General features: G+C 40.6%; 1 protein-coding gene across 8 annotated transcripts in view; it reads right to left on the reverse strand.

Moving 5' to 3' along the window:
* The window catches only part of ERC2 (ELKS/RAB6-interacting/CAST family member 2), a 932,553-nt gene that overhangs the window by 217,338 nt on the left and 695,135 nt on the right, over positions 1-20,080 (reverse strand). For all 8 annotated transcript variants that reach the window (XM_059161221.1, XM_059161225.1, XM_059161223.1 and 5 more), the window contains one exon: positions 2,824-2,971. In XM_059161221.1, the coding sequence (XP_059017204.1) occupies positions 2,824-2,971 (148 nt within the window). The remainder of the gene's footprint in view (positions 1-2,823; positions 2,972-20,080) is intronic.

Consider the following 20,080-nt stretch of genomic DNA (forward strand, 5'->3'; position numbering starts at 1 on the left):
GGAGTCGATGAGTCAGTGCATGTAAAACCTTTACACTGATGCCTGGCATGTGGTGAAAACTCAGAAGTATAAGGAATTATTGACATGATCAAATAGCTTAAGCCTAAGAGCTCTAGGCAGAACCCACCCCTTATGAATAGCCAGAGAACATTCTTACACGCCATCTACTTCAAGCTCAGAAAGATAAGAGGACCTCACAGTTTCTGCAATACACTTCTGCTTGTCACTCCAAATTCCTTTCTGAACCTGGTGAGGTATGTGTGGACTCAGGTGGACTAGCTAAAACCTAAGCTTTACAGCTTACAAGCTGTGTGTTTTAGGCTGGTCATTCACACTCTGAGTCTCAGTTACGCCCCCTGGGAAAGGGAGGTAATCCTGCCACCCACACCACAGGGCTGCCGTGAGGACCAGGGGACAAAGTCCCCGAGGATGCTGGATATATATCCTGGAACAGAGCAAACGCTCAAAAAAAAGGGAGTGCTTTTATAAGCCAATTAATCATTATCCTTAGAATCGTGTCATTTACAAGGATACATCAATTCATGTGCCCCCCCCCGCCCCCCGTTGCCTATAGGGTGTGGGGAAGGATTTCAAACCTAAATCATCAAGGAGCGCATCATTCTCATTTGCTGCCTTTTTTTCCACAACAGCCCTTCAGACCCTGCCTTAGTTCAGGCGGAAGCCTAACTCTGCGTGGCTAGGTTTCCCAAATGTGCCCCATGATACCCAAAACCAAGCCTGTTGTGAATAATGAAGGCTTTGTGCAGTTTCCCAGGAGCAAATTGAAGGGCTACACTCAATCCTTCCTGGAATCCAGGAGTGCATTTTCATGATGCTGAGAAAGAAAGAAAAAAAAAAAAAAAGCCTTAAAAAAATTCTTTATTGGGAAAAGTAGAGGGAGATTTGGGGAGCAAGGTATCTAAGAGACAGAAAGAAAAATATAATCCACTATGCCTGACCATAAGGCCTCGGGCAGTCTTGGCTTTGCAGCAATGCCAGGCCATTTCAGAAGAGCTGGCCCCAGAGGGTAGCCATCAAGTCTGGAACCCTTGGCAAATACAGAATAAATGAAATTACATTACAAATCAAGATATAATGCTATCATCTATGGTCACAGGATTTTTGGCCACTAAGTACTAGAAATCATTAAAAGAGGGAAAGGGCAAGGCAGGATGTAGCTGTTATGCACCCTCACCACCCCCCATGGTGGGGGCAAGTGTCTCCTTAGCTACTGACTGACCTGAGACCTTTGGATCATGTATGCATCGTAGCTGGACCCGTGGTACTTGGCCGTAATATCTGGGCTGTAGCCAGCATCACAAGTGCATGGTATATTCGAGCTCAGGGGCTGTTTCTTAGGTCTATATACCTGTGGGAGAAAGCTACAATGGTTAGGTGCAGGAGGGGAGGGTGCAGGGTTCACAGGAAAGAGTTGGAGAAAGCAAAGAAGGGGGCTTATCTTGACTTTCTGTGGCCAAGTGGGTAGAAACCAATGTAAAAGATGCACAGCCCCAAACAAAGAGGTCAGATGTAAGCGGTTCCCAACCCCCAGGACCAGCGCTAGCGAGGCATGCTGCTCTGTGGAATGACCCCAATGTCTGGCAGTGACTGGGACCCTCCCTCTGCAGGAGAGGGCACCCAGGCGTGGCAGTGGTCTCTCTCTCTCAGCAAGGCAGTCCTATGGGAAATGGACTCTGGTCTGGGGCCAAAGGATGACTTTTCCTTCCTGAGGAGGGAAAGAGTTGGCCCAATTGTGAAGGGAAGGGGCTTATTTCTTTGGGCTTCCTTTCCACTCACCTTGCACTATGTGCTCAGACACCCTAGCAGGCAGAGAACCAGTGCTGGTGGCTGAAATTGAGGTGGACACACTCCTTGTGGTACCATGTGGCATTTAGAGAGTTTCAGAGCCACATGTGGCCTAAGCTAAGATGTGACAGCCACCTTGTGAGACCACAGACCGTTGAGCCATAATATATGCGGAATTGGTTATATAAGGAAGCTAGAATCCAAGGGAATATCTTTAACAATTACTTCCAAAATACCCCAAGTTATATATGGAGAAGAAATAAGGTCTGAAGATTTCAGGAATGATTTTGCAATACGCTACTTCCATTCAAGCCACTTCCAGGAAACTCTCCAAAAAGAAAAGAACTGCTTTCTGTACAAGTTAGGACTTTGCCCCTCCTTCCTTTTCCCTCAGAAGAAATACAGTAGCCTAGAGAGGAGGAAAAAGATGGGATAATTGAGTAAATAGGTGACAAAAAGAATGTATAGCTGAATAAATGGCCAAGGAGGTCTCCAAGTAGTCTGGCAGTGCTGGGGACTGGGAGATGTCCCTTAGTCAAAAGGTCCTAAAGGAACTAGTTGAAGAACCAAGGTTGGAAGTATGGAGAGAAAGAAATCTAAAGAACTGGATGAGGAGAGTCACTGATGGGGCCCAGAAAGAGAGCAAGACAGAAGGTAACACGTCCAATGGGAAAGAAGGTGCCCAGAATTTAATTTGTAGGTTCCAAGAAATAGTCAGAAGTCATACAAAGTCCACTGGAAGGAAGAGACCTGAGAGTTATTTCTGGGGAGATGATGTGAATATAAAGGAAAGGGAAACAGCACTGGCTGCAAACCACACAAGCCCAGGCACATGCACATAAACAGAAAAGCAGTAAAAGGATGTTTCAGCAACAACTTGGGCAGTATCATTCCTACCTGGTTTTAACTGCGTGAGCCGGCACGATGGGTATGGGAGAATGAAGAGCAGCTAAACCCAGAGAAAGCACCCAAGGCCCCCAAACCAGCCAAACACACCTTTCGTGCAGGAGGCCCCACCTGCTGCTTTAACTGATGCACGAGTCGATCTTTTTCCCGCTTCAGGGCCATAACTTCTTCCTGTGTCTTTTTCTTTTTGGAAGCAGACAATTCCAGCAAGGCAATATTTGCATCTTTTTCACTGATTGCCGCAAGCAGAGCTTCCTGTCTGGTAAAATAAAGATTATTGTGATCATTTTTACAAAGTGTAAAAAAAATTGTCATTTATAGTTGAAATGAACCATGGAGCTTTGTCTTCATGGGAAGGAATTATGGACAAAGTTTAAGACAGACGTTGTCTCAGAATGGACATAGTAGTTTGGGTCAGAATCCCTGAGACTCATGCACTGCTTCCTCTGAAGGAGCCATCTTTCATTGGTTTCATAAACAAAGCTGCAAATTAAAAAAGGAGGGAATCAGTCTGAGCATTCACTTCTAGGACGCTTTAATCCATCCATCCATCCATCCATCCACCCATACACCCGTTTGCCAAGTAAAGTTCTCGGTACTCCAAGACAACCCAACAAAACGGGGCAACAACTTAAATATCAAGATCATTTTTTTTCATGTAAGATTTCCTTTCGAAGTCATGCAGAGATATTTAGTAGAGGAGTCCTTTCTATTTTCAACGTAATTAATGATGCTTTCCTGCTATTCTATTTAAAACCATTCCTTCCTCAGTCTTCCTTATTTAGTAATTGTATCACTAACCACTGACGAGTCCAAGCCCCAAACTTAGAAGTCATCCTTAATTCCTTCCCTCTCTTTTTTTCCCAGAGACACCCCATCAACAACTTCAATAGGTTTTACTCCAAAAGACATTCCTTATCTACACATTTTTAAAAGATTTTTATTTATTTTTGAGAGAGAGAGAGAGAGAGAGAGAGCAAGCATGAGCAGGGGGAAAAGCAGAGGGAGAAGCAGGCTCCCTGATGAGCAGGGAGCCCAGTGCGGGGCTCAATCCCATGGCCCTGGGATCATGACCTGAGCCAAAAGGCAGACACTTAGCTGAGTTATCCAAGCACCTGAAAAGACATTCTTTATCTAAACTGATCTACGGCTACCAGACTTGTCCCAACCACCAGCATCTACTCCTGCAGCCCACTGGTCTCCCTAGAACAAAACCCAAAATAATCTTTAAAAACATTATAAATTTTGGGGTGCCTGGGTGGCTCAGTCAGTTGGGTAGCTAACTCTTAATTCTGGCTCAGGTCATCATTTCAGTGCTGTGATATTGAGCCCCAGGGAGTGCTCCATGCTGGGTGTGGAGCCTGCTTGAGATCCTCTCCCTCTGCCTCTCTTCACCCTCTTAAAAAAAAAAAAAAATTACAATGCTTTGACTCATTATCTCTGATTTTTTTTTAAGTTTTTATTTATTTATTTGACAGAGAGACAGTGAGAGAGGAGACACAAGCAGGGGGAGTGGGAGAGGGAGAAGGAGGCTCCCCGCCAAGCAGGGAGCCCAATATGGGGCTCAGTCCCAGCACCCTGGGATCATGACCTGAGCTGCAGGCAAACATTTAACCACTGAGCCACCCAGGCACCCCCTTAATCTCTGATTATAGCTTACTCAAAATAATATTAGAGTTGCCTACTCCCATTTTACAGTTCTTTTTTTCTTGCAACATCTGTTGCAAATTTCGACATGGAATTTTGGGAGACTATTTCTAACTAACTAGACATTGGTTCTCCTAGTACCTTTCATTTAGTCCTTCTCAACACTGAGGAAGTCTTGTCCCAATCTGCGTTACTTCTGCCATATTCTAGATACCTTATAAGACCTCACAACCCTGCGAAAGCCTCTGTACTGGATATTTTCTTTGCATAGAAGACCCAGGACTAAAACTTGGTCATGATCCTGTTTTGTCTTTTTTTTTAATTCCCAGACCAGGCCCACTCCAGACTAGGCCCCCTCCAGATGTCTGAACAAGATGGTCATTATTTGGATCTCAGATTTTCCCCCTTTTCCCTGCAGGGATTTGTATGGACTTTTCTGGGCCCTGCTAAAGGCAGGCAGTAGGAGCTTCTGTTGGAGGCTCAGTCAGACATATGAGCAGCAGAAATGTCAGGGAATATGTCCACTTTCCAGAAGAAAACCAGTGCAGGCTGGACTATCAACAGCGGCATTCAAATCCAGCTTCACACAGCCTGTCTCCTTCTGGATAACATCTTGAGACAATAGACATGCTTACCATTCACAGCTCATGCATATTTGTACATAAAACTAGGCTGAAGAGGCTGTACAGTCTTCAAATCAGGGAGAGCCCATTCGCTACCTACTCCAACTTAACTACCACACACGTAGGGTGACTGTAATATTTTACCCTACTCTGCGCCAAATTAAAATGTCTGTGTGAAACTTTTTTAATGGAAACAACCTAAGAAATTATTAGGAGGAAAATTGGGGATTGATCATGAATTATGCTGTATCTCATATTTCACTCTTCCTTTTAAAAAGATTTTATTCATTTGAGAGAGAGAGCAAGCATGCATGTACCAGCAAGAGTGGGGGGAGGGACAGAGAGAGAGGGAGAAGCAGACTCCCCACTACCTGCAGAGCTCAGTGTGGGGCATGAGGCTTGATCCCAATCCCAGGACTCTGAGATCATGACCTGAGCCAAAGCCAGACACTTAACTGACTGAGCCACCCAGGTGCCCTCCATATTTCAGTCTTTACAGCTAAATGCAGCATTTAAAATGCTGAGGATAAAAGGGGTGCCTGGGTGGCTCAGATGGTTAGGCGTCTGCCTTTGGCTCAGGTGATGATCCCAGAGTCCTGGAATTAAGCCCTGCATTGGGCTCCCTGTTTGCTGGGGAGTCTGCTTCTCCCTCTCTCTCCCCCCTGCCCTCCCCCCGGCTTGTGCTATCTCGCTCTCTCTGTCAAATAAATAAATAAAATCTTCAAAACAGAAAAAAAAAAAAAAAAGAAAAGAAAAAAGATCTGTGAAAACGTTTATTTGTTGAGAGACAATTCTCCACGTGTCTCATATTTCAGCAGGTTTTACAAGCAAAGGCACTATCTTCTTTTCTCACAATCTTTCCAGAATGTTTGTATAGTGAATAACCTTGGAAGACAGAAGTAGTTTCTCCCTTAGGATCAAAGGGTAGACATGCTTACTGCCCTCATATAATAGCATCTCCTTCTAGAGCAAAGGGCAGGCACGTTACTGCCATTATAAAAGATTCAGGTTCTGAAACTTTTCAGTGTTCTTCTCTTGTAATGTAACCCACTGTAAGCCCAGCTATTCATCTGAGCTGCCTGCCTCGCCTCCATGGGACTTGAGGAAAAGAGAACTGACATAAATTCGCTGACACTGCTCTCCGCACCTTAAGCAATGAAGTCCTTTGTTTCTGACCGCAAAGTCTCTGGTCATCTACCTGCATCCATGAAACTGAGGCAGGCTAACCATTAGCATGCCACTAAGGGAAAAATCTCAGAATCCTCACAGTTCTAGATGGGTAGGTATATATTCAATAAGATCCCCCAAACATAAAACTGTATTCATAGAAAAAAAATTGGAAGGAAAGACATCAAAATGTTAATAGTCATTCTCTCATGGTGGTGAAATTGATAGGCTGGTTTTTGCTTTTTTTTCTGCCTGTATCTTTCTGCATTTTTCTTCTTTCTCACAAAATACCATGAGAGTAAAATTAACAAACTGTAAATGAAACTTCACAGTCATTAAATAAACTATAGGTGCACGCTTCAAATACTTGGCATATACGAAAATCTGTTCATTTTCTCATCAACATTTTTATTATGTTCTCTCTGTCCCTCTCACTCTTTATATGCAGGTAAGTGCACACACACACATAGTTTCACGTATACGTATATGGTACAATCTACATCATCTCCCATGTGAACAGTTGTAATCATTGCCTAAGTAGGTTCCCTTTGCCCACTTTTATGTCCCTATGTTCTATGGTCCTTTACAATCCACTTTCCTCTCCCAGGTCAAAGTTCAGAATTACACAGCTTTAATAACTGTTAAAAGTCATTATCAGCTGGGGCACCTGGGTGGCTCAGTGGGTTAGGGCTCTACCTTAGGCTCAAGTCATGGTCTCAGGGTCCTGGAATCAAGCCCTACATCAGGTTCTCTGCTCAGCAGGGAGCCTGCTTCCCCCTCTCTCTCTGCCTGCCTCTCTGCCTACTTATGATCTCTCTCTGTCAAATAAATAAATAAAACCTTTAGAAAAAAAAAGTCTTTATCAACCTAAAGAAGGACACTTCTAAATTCCTTTTACCCTATAATTCTATAATTTAAGCTTTTCATGACTTAACACTTATTTATCCTCTTGTAATATCATTAAAAGTCCCAACAAATTAATTTCTAATTTTCAATTTTCTATTGATTAGAAAACTGCTGATCATAAAACACACATCAATTCCTAATTCTCTACAGATATTATTACTAAATATAGTCCCAAATCCTATTATGCTTAATAATTATATCTCAAGATACATTTAAAATCATTTTTTAAAAAGTACACTTAAAACCACTACTCGTCAACATTATTAAATTGATGCAAAACATCCCATTTTGTTCCTTGTACCATGTTCCTTATTTTTTTAAATTTTGTTCTGTTTGCTTCTGGTTAACAAATATGTTTTATAAATGCTGGTACTATACAATCATAGAAATCTGAACAAAATAAGTGTAACAAGGAATACATACATATATATATATATATATATATAAAATATACCCTCCTTTAAATATTGACCATAAACTAATGATAATTTATCTTAACTTGATTGAAATCTACATTCAATAATTTTAGTCTACTTAAGTCAAAGAGTAATTGGTAGAAAATAAAAGTATATAAAACTCAAAAAACATGAACACTTCACATTTCATACTACGATATCTCGGAAGATGTTCTGAATATGTTAAGGTTGTATCTGGCCACTTACTTAAACAAGGATGCCAGGCAAAGAAAACTCTTAATTGTAGGCTGATAGAACCATTGCATTTGTGGTTTTTTAAACAATAAGCTTTATAAAATGAGTTTTAGATAATTCTTCATCAAGCTGATATATTTCAATTAATAATTTAAATCACTGTGAGCTAATTCTGCAAAGTTATGGGTTTTCCTTATCCCTGCTTCAGAAGTCAGGGGCTTTTTGAGGATGAGAGATACTGAACATAATATTTTTTAAAAGATTAATTTCATTTACCAGACCTATATCAGATTCTATACTTTTTGCAATTCCCATAAGGCAATTTGCTAATACGTCTACTTAAAGCACCGAAGGACAAATACTTTACCGAAAATTAACAGAGGCCTGTTTTGAGAAAATGGCAAACATTATAATAAATTAAGAAGCTTAAATGTTATCACTTCTTTTTTCCAATAGGGAATTTAGATTCAGTCTTTAAAAGTCTGGGAAAACGGAAATATTTGCATTTCTAATGCCCTTTTACATCTACATGTTTTTACATGTTATAATTTTTTTTTTAATGTGTACCTGTGAAAAGACATTTGGATATAAATTGGAAATGCAAAGAAAAATTCTCATTATTTTCCCTATCAAATGACTCATCTAGATTCAAGGACAGATTTACATTGCTTCAGAAATTGTTACGGTCCCAACAACCTGAAGAAAGTTTCTGTAAGTCTGAAATCACCTTCAGCAGTTAATCTGTCCTTTCTGTTCACAGAAAATACGAAAAGACCGTATTTCCTCATCTTTAGATAGTTAGTGGGGTTAAGTATATGCCAAAGGCTTGCATTATTATCTTTAGAACACTGTGATGCTTTAGTATACAATTACTAAGGTGATCTGTCTATGCCCCAAAATGTAGCTTAAAATATGAAAAGGAAGCCCAAATAAGCTAGAAAGGAAGATAAGATAATGCACAGAGAAATAAATCTATAAGAGTCTGCTGAATGCCAAGCTAAGAAAGTGGACCATAGACAGCATTTTATCAAAGTGCAGCCTAAACAAATGTCAAGGGGCATAATTTCTTTAACAAATATGGGCAACAATGAAGTAAAAAGAAGGGGGACTTCTGTGCCCTCACGCACATTTAGTCAGGGTTAACAATGGATAAAAATATGTGCAAGAACACATTTAATAACCCTATGCTGTCATTCAGTTTGTAGGAGGTAGTCAAGATACAGCTAATAAAACACCAAAAAAAATGGTTTGAGCCACCCTGAAAAGAAAAAAAAACCCTCAATGGAATAAAACAAAAGAAGACTGAAGGGCGTCTCCCACCAAGATAAATGCCTTCTTTTGAGTGTTGCCTGTGGCTAACCTTCACAAAGAGAGCTCCAGAATCCTCTGATGGTAATACATCACTACATCACTTATCACAGTCAATTTAAAAGGGAGCTTTATAAACATTTCTATTTCACTCCCTGTTGCTGTCGCTCTATTAATGATGACTTGAGCTCTGAGAGAGGATCCAAAATTAATTTTAGAAATTGTAAATGAGGCAGACCAATTAGGAACTATTATAAATTGGTTGGCGGGTTGGGGCGGGGAGGGGGGTAGTATTAACACATTTTTTTTTTCTTGCAGGCTCTTGTTTTAGTGAGCTGACCCATCTTTAGGAACACACTCAATTACAAAAGCAGATGCTTAAAAAATGCATTCCATTAAGAAATGTTTGGATAATGGCATGCAAGGGAGAACCTACATTATGTACGGTGCTCAGCCCACAGTCATGTTCTAATCATACTGTGGGAAAAAAAAATTCCGCTCAATCAACTTTTCCCAGTTAATTACTGTTTTCTTTCCCTCGTGACCCTGAATCTTCAACCGTAAGTTCAGTAGGAGGTGACTCAAGACAGACGGTGACGAAAGATCCTGTTCAAAACAGCCTCTCTCTCACCCCTGGGGTAAGGATAGGTGGAGGTTTGCTGTGATCAACCCTGGAGATAGATGCTCATTTGCCTCAATTTCAAAAGCAGCATTTTTAAAAAGCATCTTGAGAAAGGAAAGTCTTCTGATATCAATTGATATCAACACTATCCACTAGCAGAATGATGTATTGTGTATGCAGAAGGGCCCACGCAGAAAGCAAAGCTGCTCACATAAGGTGGGGCCCACAGGGTGAGATATATTTGAACAACCACAAGTTCTAGCAAGGACAAAGAACAGACCAGATTTGTAAAGGCCAGGCTTTGGCAGCCCAGACTCCTTAATGCGGTTTGCTCTCTGTCGCCCACCTAAAACTGACCTCAAGAAATAGTTGACTCCAATTACGGAGAATTTTGTCTTTGAAACCTAATAGCACACGATTGGAATTTCCTAACACAGGGGCCATGAAGTCTTGTGGAGGCTCTTTACTCCACACACCAGCTTTTACCCCACTACTTACTCAGGGCATGACCTAAGTAGGCAGCTGAGCCATCCTTGGGTTCCGCCAAGTGCAGCTAGGCTAGGAAGTTCTGTAGGTAAGGGGAACATGGTGTGCTTTCAGGGCACTGAGATGGCAAATGCCGGCCCCCTGGTCATTTTGCTACAAAGGGTGTCAGGGAGTCTGAGGCCAACTGACTTTCCCATATGGAAACGGCCAGAGGAGGATGAGTATTAGGAAGAGCTACTGCCCCCATCCTCAAATGCTCTCTCCATTCCCATCCCTTGGGAGAACTGATTAAAAAAAAAAAGTCAGTGGGGGATGGGAGGAGCCCTTCTCTAAGTCCGGGTAGAAGACGTGTGTGGCATTACTGATTACTGTGTCTGTCTGTCTGTCTGTCTCTCTCTCTCTCTCTCTCACACACACACACACGATAAAAAATTACTTCTTTCAATTTTTAGCCTTTTATGATTTCTTTAAACTTGTCTACTTAAATAAAATACCACTTATGTCCTTAAGACTTGATTAACATACTTGATTAGGATACTAATTTAGTGCCTGAGCTTTGGGACTGAATATACCTGGGTTTGAATCTCACTAATTTATCTATTGTTTCTATGACCCTGGCAGGTTCCATAATGACTCTGAAACTTAGATTTCCTCATGACTGAACTAAGAAGGATGATAGTCACTGTCTCTGAAATCTTTATGAGAGTTAAATGTGACAGTGCCTGTAAAGATTCTGTTCAGTGCCTGATACAACCACACAAATGTTAGCAATTACTTATTTTTACATAACATGGATACCATCAAATGTAAAGATTGAAGTTTTGCCTTATTTTCTACCAGGCTCTCCTTCACAGTAAACATTCTAAACATGCCATTGGGTCACTTATTTTCAAGGCTGACTCTCTGAAATTAGTTTCTGTCTAGTCGCACATTTGACTTTCATGAGGTGATGTCTGTTTTCCCAAATAAACTAAAAGGAGAAAACAGAGCTTGAGTGTGGACACAATGTGTTCATCATAGGAGAGTTGCATCCCAGGCCAGGCAGGTCTGATTTAGTCAGTAACTGTTCAATATCATTCCATCCAAACGGATAGGAAAGGCCACATAAAAGTGGGCAAGACGTGATTTCATGCCACATGAGAAATGGAAAGGTGTTTTAAAAGGTGACCTTTTAAAAGTCAAGGTCAGGGGCGCCTGGGTGGCTCAGTGGGTTAAGCCGCTGCCTTCGGCTCAGGTCATGATCTCAGGGTCCTGGGATCGAGTCCCGTATCGGGCTCTCTGCTCAGCGGGGAGCCTGCTTCCTCCTCTCTCTATCTCTCTGCCTACTTGTGATCTCTCTCTGTCAAATAAATAAATAAAAAATCTTTAAAAAAAAAAAAAAAAAAAAAAAGTCAAGGTCAAGTGCAAAATCTAACCAAGGTCAAACAACTTCAAAACAAAAATTGTTCCATTAAAAAAAAAAAAAACTTAAAAAAATAGTAAATTTGGAAGGCAGGGAGGGCAAGTAAAATAAAGAGCCTCTGACCCTTCACGAGGCACACACGAGCACACCAGGCATTAGTGTGTAATCGCCTGCTATAGTTCTCCTTTGGTTCCATTATTCTAGTTCAGTGATGAGAAAGTTTCTCTGTAGACCACTTCACACCGCCAGTGCAGATTTACACGTGCAGTACACCCAGCCAGACTCCCTGGAAGGGTTATTGATGATTGATAGTAGGAAAACGGAACACATCTGGACTTCACTGTGGGCCAGAGCTTTGCTAAACCTATTGTCCATGGATGATCAGTTACTGTCCAGACACTTGCCTTCTCACATTAACTTTTCGGTTGGAAATTAGTAACTGCCAGAAAATGGGTCACTAACTTCAAGGTTTAGAAGTTTAGAACTCAGGGTATCTGATCAATTATTATTTTTTTCTTATTGGTAAGATATATAGATGTGTATATACGTGCATATATGTATGTATTTATTTTCTCAAAAGATAATATATTTTAACTTTCCCTCTACTGTATATTTAATGCTACTAAGATTTGTTAGTAAGCCTTGCACAGAGCAGCAAATTGCCCTCCTGTATCTTGAACTAAATATTTTCCCTCTTAATTTGACATTTTTGTGTTAAATCAAACCTCCCTTTACTTATGTTTACAGGGAATAGAATATTCCCAGAGGCTAAATTATAATGAAAAACAAAACAGATTGTCATGTCATTGCTGTGAGAGGAATATGAGCAGAAGGGGGCACATTCCAGAATTTTGCTAAACATTTGAAGAAAATTGAATTAAGGTTCTGTAAAGCAGATCTTGTAGAGAGAAATACAAAAAAATAAAGTTGCTGGAAGCAGCTCCTTTGTGACAGTTCCTATTCAGAGGAAAGGAAAAAGGCGGTGGTGTCTACACCGGGAAAAGGAAACACAGTGGTGTGTCTGTGTATGCCAAGCAAAAAGCAGGTTTCCAGAAGGAGCCTGAAGGCATCATATCTGATAGGGAGGAGGGCTAACCAGACTCCCCTCAGCTTGAAGCTGCTCTCCCTTGCTGTGCCTGCCACGAAGAGAACGGCAATTCAGGATAACCTATTGGAGTTTTCCTTCGGGAATCTGATGGCTTTTAAAGCACCCTCAAAGACGTAATTCCTCAAGTAAATCTCTTTGAGAAGTCTGGATTTTAGGTCTGCCATCTCGTGGCCATTGCAATAATTACTGCCCCTTTCCAGTTTTTCCCAAAGTAATTACATCTCTATCATCTATATTCTAAACAGGTACTGCAAAGGGTGCTTATTTAAAAAATGAACGTTAACCACAGAAGAGCTCCATGATGTGTAAGGAGGTAGGACATCTCACATTCTCATCCGCTTTCTGCTCACATTTTTCATGTCTTGATGGAAGCTTAGATTCAAATGATCACTTTACAAATTATCAAATAAACATTCAGTATAGGGTTAGGCCTGTTGAGAGGTGGGATCAGAGGTGAAAGGCATGTTTTCGGTGCCTTTTTTTAAAAAAAGAAAACTTAATGGACACAGAGTTGCATCCAAACGAATGAAAGTATCAGCATTTCTGTACTTGCCACACATGAATTTGCGAGAACATACAGAATAAAGTAGGTTGTAAATCCAAAGGGGCTTCATACCTAAAAATTAAGATGATATGTTTTTCTGAACATGCTTCAACAATGTGAGGGGGAAAAAGTAAGACCAAATTTATAGCAGATATATGTTGGGATGGAAATGCTAAAATGCTGCTATAAAAACATACTGAGTCTGTCTAATGAACACCCACTAGCCACTTGTTGCATGTGTCAACAGGAGAGAAGCAAATGCATGTGGTCACTTCTTAGCAAGATTTCACCAATGTATCATAAGCTCTAAACTAAAGAGAGATGCAAGAGCTTATTCTATGACCATAAATTAATTTCAGAGCCCAAACTACAGAATTATAGAACTATGCATACACATACATACACCAAAAGGATTGCATTGCTAGGCAACGATTTAAAAGATACATATATAATGAAGAGTTACAAAAATCAGCGAGTGAATTCAGAAATAATGAGTTATATCTGTTAGTTACCTGAAATTTCTGGATTTGTGAATATAATATATGGGACAGTATAGCATGCTCCTTCTCGGAGGTTGAGGGAATGTGAAACCAGACAGCGGATGCAGAATGAAAGAGTCTGGTAAACTACCTGAAAACACTCCACATCTGGAAAGAATCGTGGAAAGAACCAGCCCAAGACACAATGGTATAGAAAGCAGTCTCAGATTTACAGTATGGGTGGCCTTGTGGCTCATGGAAGTGAAATTTCCACTCTGGGAGGAGCGATCACTAAGAAGCAGGAATATTTGTGATGTGAAATTAGGAAGTCCACTCCAAAGCAACTGGAGGGAGCATGTTCCTCTGGGGTGGCTGTTTACTGACCATGCAGAGAAGAATAAACTAACCAGATAATCAGAGCCCAGTTCTTCAACTCCTTGAACGCATACTCACTGAGTACCCCCTGCATACCAGGTACCGGGGAGGAAAGGACAAAGAAGACAGGCACAACAACTCCTGCTGCCATACAGCAGACCCTGGAGACTCTCCATGCACACAGTCATAATGGCTAACCCTGCTTTCCACAGAAATACTATTCTATTTCTGTCAGTAACGAATACCAGATCATTAGCAATACCAGGCAAAGAAGATATCCATGAATCCTGTTTACCAACCCAAAGGCTGGGAATAAGAATTCACATGGCACGTTCCCCCACATGCATCAAATAGTGGGATAATTGATCCAAAAGCTCTCTCCCATCCTGTCTTCTTCATTCTGCATGTCCAGCGTGATGCAGCTGCAATCCAGAAGCTCAAAAATGAACAAATAAACAGAAACCTGACACCTCCTATTCATAACTATTGGCTGAATGATTTGAAGAGCACTTTTTTGTGTGTGTTTCAGAAACTGTCAAATATCAGTGATCTCATGTAGTTCGACCTAACAATTTTCTCCCATAAAAAAAAGCAGCTTTACTGGTTTCTTCATCTGCTTGTTTATAATACATGCCCATGGAGAATTATAATTCTTCATCACTTTCTAACCTCAAAGACTTAAAAGACTGAAGCAATTCCCTTTCCACAATATCCAACTACTAATCCTACATGTACCCAAAGACTACCTACTAGAGACATCCCAGTCCATGGGAGAGAGCCTGCTACACATATCAGAGTGGGAAGCAGGCAACTAGAAGCCCTGAAAGGTGACAGATCCCAGTCCCTTAGTGGGTGCCCCCAGACCTGGAAAACCACTTAGTGAGAAACTTCCTGGTGATCAACTCCCAACCTGATACTGATTACCACTCCCTGAGATACTGACCTGTTGACTGATTGCTTTGAGATCAGATCATCTATCTCCCAGGACAGCCTTGAGGCGGCCCCACATCACTGAGCAGCAGTGGAGCACCTTCCTTTAGATTTGAACTTCAAGTCACAGGACAAAGGGCAGGAGTCAGAGAAGAATGTGGCTGCAGAATGCTTAAGGGGTTTTCTAAATTCCCATAAGTGAAAGGACCAAGAAAAAAGCATCCTTGAAGAGGTGACACAATCATGAGTGGTGGCATAAAAGTACTAGCTAATGTCTTAATCTGTGTCTTAATTTCTCCACATATGGACAAACACTGTGCTAGAGAGAAGTTACTGTGGATGAACACTGTGCTAGACATTGTACGGGAACAATAAGAAAGAGGGCTTGCAAACTCTTCTGGTAAAGAAAACAAATGCATATGAAACGTCAAATCACAAAACAAAAGACAAAGTATAGTCTATTAATGCCTCCATTATTAGGATGGAGGATTAGCAATTATTAAGTTATTACTTTGTTTGCTATATGCATATGTGAGGCCTAGGTAAAGCACAGAGTTTCATTTAGTCCCCTCAAATTATCCTCCAAAGAGAAAGTAATTATTATTCATACCATGAAGTTCCATAAACTGAGTCTGTGGAAATTTAAGCAGATGGCCCAAAATCACATTGCTTTTCAATGGTGAAACTGGAATTTGAATCCAGGTCTGTGTGACTTGGTCATTTCACTAAAATGCTTGGTTGTAGGAAGGAAGGAACATCCCTTTGGTTTGGGATAATGGGGGTAGGTTTTCACATACTGCAGAGGTGGTGTATTGGAGGGCTGTACTGGAGGGCTCTAGAAGGAAAAGGGAGGCTTTCAGATGGGGATAAGCTTCTGAGAAAAAACTAAGAGGATTCAGTCATTTAAAATTCTATCTGTCTTGTGTATTTACTTCTATTTCCAGCTATACAACTCCCAGGGATGTTAGAGTACCACCACAGAAAACGCATGGTCAGATTCAGTGCTTCCTAAGTGCCAGATCAAAGACTGGCACTTGGAAGTTCTCATGCATGCACACACTTGCTCATTTACATATGCATATATAAGCGTGTACACTCTCACTTGAGTACACGTGCACACAGGTGCGGACATGGGCAAATACTGTGAGAATAAGATGGCCAAGACCCTTTCCAGGTAATGGCAACTTTTTATTCTGAAATTAGGTAATGTCTTTGCTCAGATGTGGTGTTAAAATGCCCTTTTATCAAATGATGGTGATGGAGTTAACACTTAAATAGCCTTATTTAACTTAATAGCTTAATAAGCTTTATTTTTTTTTTCAAAAATATTTTTTCATAGTATTGGTCCATGACATTCAAAATCTAGAAAGCATTCATTTGATTGCTGAATATTATTATAATTAGGGTGTGCTTGACGGACATCTGGATATTCCTTTTTACTCTGCAGAGATGGGGGCTTGTTGTTCCTTTTGAATGTGCTTGACCTTTCATTAAATACTGCCGAGATTTCCAAGCAGGTTGCCTTAGGAATGTCATGTTGAACCCCAATCATTCTTACTAAGTGACCATTCCTTAGATACCCATTCCAGATATAGTATCCTTAGGATATAGGTGAGGAGTGATCTTTTATTTCACAGATAGTCCCCACTACACATGATGTCTAGGTCCTTCTCAGCACCCTCAGTTACCAGAGAAGGAAAGAAAAGCTGGGTTGGTCTACATTAACCCTTAGGAAAACCACATCTAAAGGTGGCCAGAAAGTCCAGTATGAAATATGAAAATATGACATACTCTGCCTCTCCATGCATTGAATTTTCTAATGTAATATGTATATGTATGGCTACGAATGTCTGAATAATCAGTGTCTGGGAAGACTTAGCAACATGGTACTTATTCCTCCAACTATGGGCTAAAGTGAATACAGATAAGGATTGCCTCCAGGGACCCTAACATTTGAGTTAGGACCTACGGATGGAAATCACAGGTAGATCAGGCTGATGTCAGTCCAGTAACAGAAAGAACTCTGGCTAAGTCACAGCTTCAAACAACCAGCACAAGCTGCCTCCTTCCCATCTCTGAAAGTATCGGTGCAGGCATCAGAGCAATTCATGTCAAGCAATTCCCACAGCAAGAATTCTAACAAAAGAATCAGTTAAGTTTCTTTGGATTGCCTACAGCTACAGTCAGCTACAGAAACTGACTCCAGCTAACTTAGCAAAGAGAGGAAGTATTAGGGGCATATTTGGATAGGTTAAGGGAAAAAAAGAGCTAACACGTGAGTCTTAGGAAAGTCAGTGAGAAAGATGCTCCAGTACCCTGGTAGCAGGAAATTCCAAATCCATCTTGGGAAGACGTACCATTTATATAATAACTCTGCTAAAACCTTCAGACTTAATGGAAAAAGGATATTTGACCTTCCTAGAAAGAAAATTAGCCCAATCCAGGTCAATCAGCCATGGGTGGGGGTCTCCCCCCCCACTCCAGGGAAGGTCCCTATCACTGGGAACCTACCCTAAATAATGGTTTCACATCAAAAGAAAAAGGGGATAGCTAGGGTTTAAGGGCCATTCTCATTGGCAGTTACTCTAATAATCTCGTAGCTTGAAGGGTCTATTTCAGTGGTGTGTTGGAACTGGCTGCTCCTGGCTAGTGAGAGTAAGTTACCTGCATGTCTTTCCAACTCCACTGCCAGTCAGTAACCTTGGCCATGGTAGGAGTATTTATTTACACTATGGAAATTGGCAAATACTACCCATCAGGGCTTCTCCCTGACCTTGCCCTGTTTTACCCGCACACCACTGGCCTATTTCAAGATTGTTAAACACCTCTTGCCAAGACTGTTATCCACCCCAGAGGACTGCCACAGATCCCACAATAGGGAATATTTAGGTAACACTCCCCAGCACTTTTTCTGTGCCAAACACTGTACTATCCTACAGCACAACAGCACTACAGCACTATATGATACACTACACTATTCTAACTCTTCTCTATGTATTAAGCCATTCAATCTGCACAGCCATCTAATGAGGGAGGTGTTATTATTTCCCCATTTACAGATAAATAAGTAGAGACAGACGGGTGAATTAACTTGTGAACTTTGTACACATGGCTAATAAATGGAAAAGCAGAGATTTGGACCCATAAAGTCTATAACTTAATAAGTCTCAGAATATAATAAACATGTAACTGTTGTTCTAAGTAATGATGCCAACAGAAAAAACCAACAACCCAAACAGTTTGAACCCAGGGAGGACTTGCCTGAATTCCAATAAAAGGATCTCTCTTTAGTCACAAAGATGCTGTCAGTGCGAGCAGCCCAGTACCTGGATGTTCATTCCTTTCATTTTCTGGAATGCCTGTGGACTGAAGCCAAATCTAAACCTGCTACAAATCTCAGAGAAGAGAGAGATTTCACTGTGTATAGTGCCAGAATTCCCCAGGTGAGTGGCAAGTGCCTTTCAGGACTCAGTGGGCAGTGAATTGGCCATGATGTCACAAGTCCAGTGAGAAAGGGGAGTGAAGTCTGAATCTTCAACCACCTCCCCCACTGGTACTAATGGGAAAACAGAAAGGAGGAGATTCATAGAAAGACAGTCACCTGGTTTTAGATGTGTGCCGTGAACAAGATACTTAATGCTATGCATCTTTAAATGAAAATGCTGTTACCCACTCCCAAGGTCACTGAGAAGTTCAAATAAGATGACCCATAGGAAAGCATCTTGTAAACTAAAAAATCTTATGAAACTGGCAAGAATTACTATGGGCAGTATCCTTACGCATACAGTTCCTAGAGCCTAAACAGCAATGTGCAGCTGGATTTATCCCAAGCAATATCTGGGATGGACCCACCATGAGCTGGGCACTGCTTCCATCTGTTGAGCCAAAGTTGTTTAGCCCATGTAAAAGCACCAGTCCAAATGGCTGGTGGGAGTTTCACCTGGGACAAATAGTGTAAGACCATAGAGGGAAAATTACTATCTGGAGGAAACATAGCTTTCCTTCTCCAATGATTTCTTGAAAGATGTGACCATAATCCACCAGCACAAAAGACAAAGCCTCTTTCTAAATAGAGTTTAAAAATTATGAATTTTTTAAATCCACTGAACAGTCAATGAATATTTGTTGAATGAATGAATGGGATTCATTGGATTCAATGGGATTCAGTGGGACTCCATGGATCTGGATTCAAATCCTAGCTCAGCACCACTACAATCTGTGTGATTTGGGGGAAACTAATTCTGTGAATCTCGGTTTCTTTATCCATAAGATGAGAAAAATAATATGTACTCTTGTAGAGTATTATAGGAGATAAAATATGTAAACCATTTAGCACATTTAGTTAAGTATAAACAGTTATTACTACTATAAATGCAAGCTGTAGTTATTATTAGTTTAATTTATTAATCCACTATTATTATCAGCTACAAGATAAATATGTTCAAATCTCTAATTGCCAAAGAAATAATATGAGTATTCCCAGCTGCTAGAGACCAGAAGAGAAAACTATTTTTTTTTTAAAAGGAATGTTGAGCAACAATATTCTCAGTTTTCTGTGTTTGTATCTAGAGATTTACTACGTTCCTAGTGTTTACCATGGTATCACAATTCTACTTGCACACACTTCAGCAAATGTAATTTGGAGACTGGAAACAAATTTTTCTGTAAGGGCAAAAAGAAAAACTGAATTCCAAAACTGACAGTGTATCCAAGACAACATTTCCACTCTGGATTCTGCTTCCTTTTTTAAATCACTTAGCAGAACTCTTGAATATCTAAACCCAGTATTTCAATGGATCTTCAGAGCCAAAAAGCTTTCTGCAAAGGATTAAAGAAGTGGCAAAGTGTCATTAAGAATATAAATTTAATTCGCTTGAAGGGAAAAAAAAAAGTGTGGCTGTGACAGTTGCTCATTCTTACACAGAGAATTTTAAAACTCCACAAAATTATAAGGGGAAAAATATCAACGAACTGCTATAGTCAAATAAACGAAAGTCCCATCAATTTATTTGTAGTTTCTCTTTGAACTGCAAATAGACACAGGTGCTAAATGTCTTCCTTTGTTCTGTTAAAGAAGTCTGAAATTCTTAGGCTTTTCTATTCCAAACAGCTCAACCTGAG

Source organism: Mustela lutreola, chromosome 2, assembly GCF_030435805.1.
Source record: "Mustela lutreola isolate mMusLut2 chromosome 2, mMusLut2.pri, whole genome shotgun sequence".
NCBI classification, from domain to species: domain Eukaryota; kingdom Metazoa; phylum Chordata; class Mammalia; order Carnivora; family Mustelidae; genus Mustela; species Mustela lutreola.